The sequence below is a fragment of the Pteropus vampyrus genome, unplaced genomic scaffold, assembly GCF_000151845.1.
Source record: "Pteropus vampyrus isolate Shadow unplaced genomic scaffold, Pvam_2.0 Scaffold16, whole genome shotgun sequence".
In the NCBI taxonomy this organism is placed as follows: Eukaryota; Metazoa; Chordata; class Mammalia; order Chiroptera; family Pteropodidae; genus Pteropus; species Pteropus vampyrus.
Genome location: NW_011888797.1, coordinates 6822398 through 6832937, shown reverse-complemented (window position 1 = coordinate 6832937; position 10540 = coordinate 6822398). Strand labels below are relative to the sequence as shown.

General features: G+C 40.8%; 1 protein-coding gene across 1 annotated transcript in view; it reads left to right on the top strand.

Moving 5' to 3' along the window:
* Positions 1 to 5244, top strand: part of RTCB (RNA 2',3'-cyclic phosphate and 5'-OH ligase) — a 24583-nt gene extending 19339 nt beyond the window's left edge. Inside the window, exon 11 of the mRNA XM_023527456.1 lies at positions 1954 to 5244. Within this exon, the coding sequence (XP_023383224.1) occupies positions 1954 to 2061 (108 nt within the window). The 3' untranslated portion in view covers positions 2062 to 5244. The remainder of the gene's footprint in view (positions 1 to 1953) is intronic.
* Positions 5245 to 10540: the final 5296 nt, after the last annotated feature.

The window sequence follows — 10540 nt, the reverse complement described above, 5'->3', positions numbered from 1 at the left end:
TTTTTACCTTTACAAAAAGTTTTGCTCTTATTCTGAGTGGGATGATGGGAAGACATTGGAGAATTTAGAACTGAAGAATAACAATCTGACTAATGTGTCTGCGTGCTGATAAGAAGAACCTAAAAGAGGAATTAAGGATGCAGACAAGAAGGGGGGAATAACTGAAGCAGTGTCCTTGAGTAGATGAGAGGAGATGGGATCTGGCGTACAAGTAGATGGGGCTGGCCTTTGCTAGGAGCTCAGACAGTTCATCCTTAATAAAAGGAAAGAAGGTATGAATGCAGATAGTCAGGAAAGAAGATATGGTGAGAGAGTTTATGTTCTGGTTGTTTCTGGGGTTTTTTGCCCGCCTTCCTCCTCCCCCCCCCCCCTAGTGTACTAGGAAGTAGGGCCAGCAAGAGTGAGGGTGCAGGAGAAAGTATGAAATAATCATTTAAGAAAGAAAAGAGTAATTGGCCTAGTGAAATTTGCATAATTGCCAGGACCACACCAAGGGCCCACTTGAGCTAAATTCAGTGGTTGAGTGTTGACAGCTACATTCAGATGTATAGGTGCAGGTATGAAATGGATGTTGAGTTTTTTTTAACCAGAGTTGCAAGTACGACGCACTAAAAGAGAAGCGGGGTTGTTGAGGGTGTTGCAGAGGAATTGTAGGTCTCATGGGATTAAAGCATTTTGGACATAGACCACAAGGGGGAGTGAGCTGGAAACCAGGCTTGAAACTGAGATTATGAAAGAGTTTAATTGTTGGTAGTGACAATTTCTGGAGTATGACCCTGGGAGTGAATGGCTAGGTAAGCATTGAAGGAGCAGAAATCAAGGAACTAAGAGGCCAAGGTACTGGCCTGGACATTGAAATCACTCAGAAGTAAAGAATGACAATGAGTCAGGAGCTAGAAATCGTCATGTAATGATGGGGAGTGATACAGACTCTAGCAGGTAGTTGGCAACAAGAAGAGGTCACAGGTGGTATAAATGATGACTGCAAGATTCAAAACTGGGAAGTGTTTAGGGAGGAAGGACGGGGAATGGTCTTGAAAGAACTGTGAAGAGCAAGGACACCTGTTCCACTTCTCAGCCTAATGGCTTGACGCAGTTTGAGAGAGAAAACAGCTGTCGCTTCAGAAAGTTGGAGGCAGTAGTAACATCGTCAGGGGAGATCCATGCTTCAGCAAGGACAGGAAGGTGAAGGGAATATTTAAAGAAGAGTGAGAGGATATTGCACTTGACTCAGTGGAAGGAGTTTCAGAGTCCACAGTGGAAAAAAGTCTCAGAAATTAGAAGAGAAAGGAGATGGGCCAGAAAGGGGTATGTACAGAGCCATGTGGGAAAAAGTCTGGGAGGCCTAAGCTTCCTGTGTTGACCTGACTGGGAATAAAGGGTATGTGTGATGAGATTCAGTCTATGGTAGCAAGGTGGCGAGAAATTCATGGAAGTAAATTTGTGTGTGTATACATATATACAGATACACATATAGTGTTAGTTATATATACGAGTTTAATAACTTTCCATTATTGTGAAGGTAACACATGTTTATTCCAGGAATTTTGACAATTGTAGAAATCTGTAAAGAAAGAAAATCAAAATTGCCAATAACTCCAACCATCCAAGGATAATTACCACTAATAGGATGGTTTGGTGCATTTCCCTCCAACTGGTGTATATGTTTTATTCAATCACGTTTATTGCTTTTCTTAGTTATACAAGTGAAAAATGTTCTTTAGGGAAATTTTGAGAAATACAGAAAAAATATAAAACAAGATAAGGGTGTTTATTTTACTACTCCCTTACCAACACTGAACTTAATCATCTTTTTAATCTTTGCTTGTTCAATAGGGGGACAAAATCTCAGTGTTGTTTTGATGTGAATATCTTTAATTATAACTGAAGTTTAATGCTTTTAAAGGTCCCATTTTAAGTAGACTTTTACAATGTTGAACTGCACCCCCGCAGGCTCCTGAGTCCTATAAGAATGTGACGGATGTGGTGAACACCTGCCATGATGCTGGAATCAGCAAGAAGGCCATTAAACTGAGACCAATTGCCGTTATCAAAGGATAGGACGCTGACTGTGGCCACCAGACACCACCGACCCTCACTGAGGTAGAAGTGGACTGAAATGCTTTTCGGACATCAGACTCAAGAGACCCGACAGGTTCCAAGGCTTGTGTCTGTGGCTGCCCATTCCAAAATGGCTGACAGAAGGCTGCTGCTTCAGGGGCCAGGGTTGTGCCATTACCTTCAGGGAGGAGTCACGTTGCCCTCATTTGGGAACAGAGTGATCTTCCTCCCTGGTAGTCCCACAGATTTTTAGGGAAATCTAGGCGGGTGGGGATAGGTCAGGAAACTGCCTTACTGAGTCATACAAGTCTTTATCTTAATCATCAGAATGGACTTCTCAACACCTAGCTCTCGCTACATCCTGAGAGGTGTCATGAAGAACATTCTATTAAATAAGAAGGTTTTGGAATATTTTCTTGCTGCTCTCCTTTTGTCACTTTGTTTATTCATCCACCATTTATCCCCTTTTCCTGCACTGAGCAAAACCCTAAATAGCACTCTTAGTACCTACGGGGTCATTTCAGGATATTAGATGAATGCATAATGGGACATATAAAGGAGGGAATATGTGGAAGTGTAGGAATAGGGACCCAAAAGATAAAATAATTTTTCACAGACTTGCTACCTTTCTCTTTCTAAATGTAAGGCAGAGTTTTGACTTACCTGCAAAATGGCATCAGCTAGTATCTGTCATTAATTAGGCCTGGTCTGGAAAACTTTTGTTGAATAACAATTTGCACGGCAGCAGCAGAGAGCCACGCATAACACTGAATATCTTTACATTGGTGATCAAATTATTATGAAAGCAGTAAATGACCACATCTGTTAATGGTTGCTGTGCTGACAGATTGACTGGTCTTGTGCGACCTCATTAGATTTCATGTTATATACTGTGACACCTCAAAGATGTTAAATAATATGGGTTATTAAGGCCTTGGTTGAGTCCAAATAGCCAGTATATAATAGAAAAATAGAAAAATTTAATAAAGTTTCAATATGTTCTTTATATTTGGGGCTTAATAATTTATAGCTTAGGACAGTTAGTATCTATACTTGAATCACTTTGGACAGCGTTGCTATTTTCTGATTTTCTCCCAAGGTGCTTTCAGAGACTCACCCTAAAAAATATTCTTTCCTAAAACTTATCCCTCAACTTAACTCCCCATTGGAGTATCTTCTAGATGCTATTTGGAAGGCTGGAGAAAAGCAGACTTCCTCTGAAAAGTGTATGATACGAAATAACAGCATGTCTTTAATCTGAGCACTCAGTAACTTAAAATACTTTTGATGGTAGAGTTTGAACGTTATCAATAAATAAGTTAGGAATCTTAGCACAATAATTGTAGGTCATTTATACCTTCAGATCAGACCAGTGACTGTTGTACACAAATGACTTAAGGATACAAGTTACCAGTGAACGCTGGAGGGCGTTTAGAGATGAGAAAGAGGCTTCTGGCAGGTGCTAGATTCTGTGGAGATGGGACAACACTGGCGTGTCTGTGTGGGCACCCTCTCACTGAGCTTGCCTGATGACTAATTCAAAGCAGTGTCCCAAAACTAACTGACGTCAGTGCAAGAAATGCTGCAGATCCACTTTATTAGATGTCTTGAAAGTTACTCTTCAGAGAGGTGAGGAGGAGAAATAAAATGAATGGTTTATGCAGTGGCATTTCTGCTGTCTAAGCGTTTCTTTGTGTAGCATTTCCAGTGAAGTTGGCCCTATTAATGATCATAGAAGTGGTTAATATTTTGAGTTCAAAAAGAAAGGTGCAAACATTATTTTCCTTGTTCTAAAGATATTTTCCAATTTGAGACAAAAAGCCACTTTAAAATAAATGTTCAAATGAAGCCGAAGTAACCAGCTGTTTTTATTGCCTGGAGTAAAAATACATGTGCACAGCTGGGACTGCCCTTTGATAAGGCACCGTCTGCTTCTCTCAGGTATGAAGACGAGTCTTAATACTGTGTACATCTTGATCCTTTTTTCAGGCATCTAAAGTCAGTCGGTTTATAATTAATATTCTCAAAAGCACTGACATTCACACACTGATAATAGGCTGTATCATTCAATTATCAGCATATGGTTAGGAAACCCAATTCATGAGACAAAAAAATATGAACACTCATTTTCCAACTTTGTGAATATTTCATGGAGCAACAAGGAAGTGAAGATTTAAATATTGAATAAAATTTTCCAGATCTTAAGACTTGCCCACGTTGATCTTCATATAACCTTTGAAAACTTGAGCACAAGATAACGTTTTTTAGCTTTTTCTATTTTTTCTGCTTAAGATTTCATTTTTTTCTTCATGTTCATCTTGAAGTATTTCTCTTATTTATGAAAATTGCTTGTTAGCATCATCTGTATGACAGAAACATTTACAGCTCTGTGCCTGATACTCCAATGCCCAACTCACAGCCCATTCTGTCCTTATTTCTTACTTATGTTCTTATTTTTGCATCTGTTCCAGTGCTAAACTATATGGGAATTTCATGTTGTCCAGAGAGCATGTTGTGTGCTATTAATTATCATTCAGGCACCTTGGAGTATGCCAAGTCCTTATGCCAGATTCTGATCTTTAAAAGCTCTTGGCTCTAAAACTACCATCTGAAACACCAGAGATCCAAGACGATTATGTTATAAGGGAGTCGTGCTACAGAGAAGTGAATGGTGATTTCGATTGTAACTTGCAGATAGGTAGTAAATGAATGAAGTGTCAAGCATTAGATAATGACATTTAACATGACCAATGGTGGGACTAGTGTTATCTGGTGTGAGGCAGAGAGGAACACAGCATCATCTCTGAGATGTTCCTGTTGAGAATATACGGCCTGAGTCTGGTCGTGAGCAAACATCAGATGGACCCAAATAAAGGGCCCTTCTACAGAAAGAGGGCCTGTGCACTCAAAACGCAAGGAAATGAAAAGCCAAGGAAAGGCTGACAAACTGTTCCAGAGTCTGAACAAACATGACAACTGAAGGAAGGCAATACATATTCTTAGACAGGATCCTGGACCAAAAAGGAAAAACCGACATTGTTGGAACAGTTGGTGAAAATTGAATAGGATCTGTAAATGGGTCAGTAGTGATGTCAAGGTTGATTTCTTGATTTCTTGGTTATGCAGGGTAGTGTCCTTGTGTGATATTGTGATTATATAATAAATCTGTTTGGTCTTCATTTCGTTTCTGGCTCAGAGTTTCTAAAACCCTTGGAATTTCCTAAGTGGTAAGAAAGATAAAGGTGTCTTGTTATTCATAACAAGCCCCTTTCAGCTACACCTGAGTTTATGTTAATGAGGTGACTTTTGGAAAGCCCTTGAGGATGGGGTCTGGTGGCAGGAGAACCAACCATGTGATTAAGGGTTAGAACTTTCAGCTCCACCCTGACCTCCAGAGAGGAGAGAGGGCAGGAGATTGATGTCAATCACCAATTATCGGTGATTTAATCAATCGTTCCTAGGTAGCGAAGCCTCCATAAAAACCAGATGGACAGGGTTCCCAAAGCTTTCAGATTGATGAACCAGAACGCGTTTCTGTGCCCAGAGGGTGGTGTATCACAAACTTCTAGGACAAAAGCTGCTGTGTTTTCAACCCTTCCAGGCCAACCCCTATGCATCTGATCCATCAGACTGTCGTTCATTCATATCCATTAATATCCTTTGTAATAAACCGGTGATCTAGTAAGTAAACTGAGTTCTATGAGCTGCTCTAGCAAATTAATCAAGCCCGAGGAAAGGGTTATGGGAACCTCCAATTTATAGCCAGTCAGTCATAAGCACAGGTAATGACTTGAACTTGGATTGGTGTCTGAAGTCTTGTGGGACTAAGCCCTTCACCTGTGGGATCCGAGGCTATCTCCAGGTCCATCGTGTCAGGATTGAGTTAAATTGTAGGACACCTAGTCAGTGTCCACTGAGAACTGGAGAACTGCTTGATGATGTTGCAGAAAACACACATTGGACCTTGTTTGGAAGCAGTACATCCTGGGGCGCTTAAAGATGCAGAAAACAACTAATGATAATTAGTACTTTATTCAGAGTAGACAAAGGAGCAAATTCGGTAAAATATAAACAGTTGGGAAATGTGAGTAAATGGGGATATGAGTGTTCTCTATACTATTCTGGCAACTTTAAGTTTGAAATAATTTAAAAATAGATTGATAAATAGATAATTTTAAAAAAGAATGACATCTCATATACAAAGTATGGTAGGTCATTTGTCAACACAGCCACAATAATTTCTACTATTCTGGATGCCTCTTCGCAATGTGGTTTTGCAGTCTCTCCCATCAAAAAGTGGACTCTGTTTTCCTTCTCTTGATCTGCACTGGCCTTTTGACTTGCTTTGACCAAAATAATGCACATGCGTGACTCCTGAGCCTTTGGCCTCCAAAGGCCTGGCAGCCTCCAGGAGATTATCAGACCTTGAGGACGAAGGACCACATGGAGAGGGTTCATCATAGGCCATTCGGTAATTCCAATTATTTCTCAATTGTGAGACATAATGTAACTTTTGGAGTGGCTTGTTATGCATCAGAAAACTTAGCATGTTACTGTTTCCACCATTACACTTAAGGATTTAATCAACATCAACTGACTTTATGTTGAATGGAATTTTTCCTAGGAGTAAACAGTAGTCGTATATCTCTGCAAAGCTATCCCTATCTTCCATTAGAGAATTAATTTACACAGATTAATAGTGATGATAGCACTTTCTAGTTTATAGAGATTTTAGACTGATGTAGCCTCATTTCACCTTTACCATGAGATGGAATAGGTGTCACTATTCTTAATTTTACAGATGAAGAAATAGGTTCAGAGAGGTCATGCCACTTGCCCAAGGAAACACAGCTAAAGTCAGGACCAGAATCCAGGTCCTTAATATTTGGTCAGGGTAGAGTTGAAGTTGTGGGCCTTCTGTAGAAAATGCTTTGCTCTCCCTTCAGATGTCAAACCAGAATTATATAAGGAAGTGTTCTAATATTCTGACTCAACCTCGGTTGCTATCAATGCCAATGGGGCTTGAGGGGAATCCCCTAAACAGCCATGGCCCTAAATGCACTTTATTCTACTTGTTCTTCATTTTTTTTAACATGGATATTGAGCTAGGAGTATGGTGACCATGGGTCTCAAAAAAGAACTCGCAGGGGAAACTTAATGCTGGTCTTCAAACATGTTTTTATGATTGACAGTTATCTAGTCATTTGAATCTGCACAGGGCTGCTTCAAAACAGTGTAAGAAGAGATGTTGGAAATAAGTGAAAAGTAATTGAATTACAAAAATCTTGGCTTTATTTTTATTCTTAGCATTATCACCACCTGAAACATTATTTATGCTTGTGTATTGACTCTTCCTAATATTACACTCCATGTGGGTAATCAGTAAATATTTACTGATTAATGACTGTTCGAATGGACAGATGGATAAAGACAAAGGAGACACAGTTTGCTATCACTCCTCCGTATAAATTACTTCACTCACCTCTCTAAGCTTCAGTTTCCTCATCTTTAAAACAGAACTGATATATAATAATACGTACTTCATAGGAATGTTACGAAGATCGGATGAGAGTAATACATGTAAGGGCCAGCCTGCTTTGTGGTAGGCCCTCAAGAAATACGGGCTGGTGGAGAATTTCTGTCCCTATTTTAAAAGAGAAGGGATATGCTTCCGCCCTGTATGGTTTAATCCTTCATTTCTCTAAAACCCCCAGGGTTGAATCAGGTCATTTCCCAAGGCCCTTTCCAGTCCTAAAACACTGAGATAGGATTTCTTCTTCAGAGATTTTCCCTCTGTCAGGGAAATGAGAACTGTCTTCAGGAGCGGCCCCCTCAAGGCTTGCTCTGCAGGCAGAAACCAGTCTGGAGAGTCGTTGTATGTCCGGACACACCTCCTTCTGCAGCAGCTGGGGTTTCACTTTGGTTAATGACAATGAGTCACCCAACATGAAAAGGCCGCTGACAGATTTTCACCAAAGGACGCAGCTAAATAGCTGCGAAAGGATTAAAAACCAATCTCAACCCCCAGACAGCCTACGAGTCAAACACAACACAACTCAGCAATAATAATCAAAGAGCTGGAAATAGTTTTATGGGTTCCTGGGCCAGTAAAGAAAATACAAAGGAACTTTAGGCCCCCTGCCCTCTCTCAGCAGCCTGTCCGCCTGACAGGATGAAAGGGTTGGCGATGGCTGGTACAGAAGTGTGGAGAGCAGTCGCTGGGGCTTCTTAATCCATTTTTGGAGATGACAATCATGACTTTGGGAGTTTTGAAGGAAACCTTGGTCTAGACAGAAAAAGCTCAGAAAGCTTTTGAAAAGTACCATCTGACACCTTGGTTGGCTTGGTTGTGGCTGAGTCATGGTGACTCATCCTATGCAATGCTTTCCCAGCCTAATGGGACTTTGCTTTCAAATTTAATTTAAGGCTTAAAGCACCTGGAGTCAGGTGAATGACAATTAAGCTCAATTGTCCAGGGTTGAAGTTATGCTACCGACAGATCAAAAACTGCTGGTCAAAGGAGCAGACCAGATTTAAATGACTGAAGGACATCTCGATTCTACTGTCCTCCAAACCCTGTTCTTTTTTCCCCAGGTTATTTTATTCTCTTTCCCCTATCCCCAGAAATTCCACAAAGGGAAGAAAATAGGTACCGTTTTCTTTCTCTCCAGCCCCCAACCAATACTCCGTATTGGTTGGTCTGTTGACATTTTGCTAACTGAGAAGGGTATTATTTTTTAAACTCAGAAGCCATGGACAAAAGTAAATTAATAAATTATTGAGCATCTGTTGTTCGCTGCCAGACTCTTGGGCAAGGTGCATATATTATCATTGTCTCATATAACAAACACTGTAGAACTCCCTAGAGTTACCTGTAGTCACAAAACTATGAAATATGGAATAAATACAAATATTTTAAATTTTGTGTCATCACAGAGGAGATTTGTGCCAACTTTTTAATTAAGTCGTTAAAAACTGTTAACAATGCTTTTGAAAGTAGGCGTTACCTAAGGAACAATACTAAACCCGTACAGTCACACTTTTCACAGTCCCCATTTTCATCGCTGTTACCTGCACATGGCAGACCCTGCTCCATCTCCTTCATGACTTCAACACCTACCTTAGTCTTCACCTGAATCCGTCACCTTCCAACTACCTGACCTCCCAATTCTTTAATCTCTCCAGTTCCTAGGACTTCACCTCCACTTGACTTCAGACTCCTTGAAGCCTTGTCACCTGTGAGTCTTTGAATCAACTAGGACTTTCAGCTGTAAGGCCTCAGGCTCAGAACTATCTTTGATAAACCATCTTTTCCTCCAACTGGTTTCCCTTTGCTCCATCTCAGTTCTCTTTCTCGCTTCCCTGTGAAATATCTTGAAAGGGCAATCTTCGTCTTACCTCTGCTTTCTCATCCCACCCCTTTTATGCTCTTATAAGTCTCTAGAGGTTTTTTAATGGCTAAATCTAATGGGTTCCTCTACCACTTCAACTCTCTGACACCTCTGATTCATAGGACCCTTGTCACACTTCCTCCTTATAAAATGATATCCACATTTAATTGCCATGATCTCCTACTGGCCCTGGTTTTCTTTCTAACTTCTTAGTTCTTTCTCTTCAAAGACATTTTTTCTGCCACTCTCCTTCAGGGCAGGCCGGCTCTAGCTTTCTTCTCTTGTTCTCATCAATATTCTCCCTGGGAGCTCTCACCTATTTCTATTACTATCTATATGTATGCGACTCAAGTCTATGGCTTTGACGACCCTCTTGGCCTTGACACCAGCATTTACAACTGCTTATGGAGAGGAGTAGCCTATCAGTACTTCAAACCCAGCATCTCCAAAACAAGACTGGGACTTTTAAATCTTCTCTTTCTGTGGTCCCCATTTCAGTTGATGGGAACTTCCCAGAGGTGTCTTTAACTTCTCTCTCTTCCTCATCCCTCATCCCTCTTCTCTGAGTTTCAATGCTACTCCCACGTGGTCTCCCAGTCCATCCCGTCCTTCTCATTCCCACTGCCACTGACTAAAGTTCTCACTTCCTCTCTTAATTATTGCAATACCAGATTGGCCGGCTGCTTCCTGCCACTACAGTGAGTGATCCTCAACCACAGCGCTAAACAGTTTACCCTCTTTCCAAACCAAAAAAAAAAACAATAGTTCCCCATTGTCTAAAAAATAAAGTTCAGGGTTTTTTTAGCCTGGCTTTCTATGCCTTCTAGAACCTTGTCTCAGCCATCAGTTCTGGTCTCCTGTTAACTCAGCTTCTACTCCCCAAACACAGCTGCTTTTCTAGGCATCTCTGTTCCCCTTGGACCTTCTGCCTGGAATTCACATTCCATTTTCACCTGCCCAATGCTGAGCCCCCAAAGCTTCCCCTCCTAGTTCTCTCCTGACTGGAAGCTGGAACAAATCCCTCTTTTCTCTGCATCCTCATAGCATTTTTCATTTTGGACATCAGTTAAACCACCTACACCTTTTTG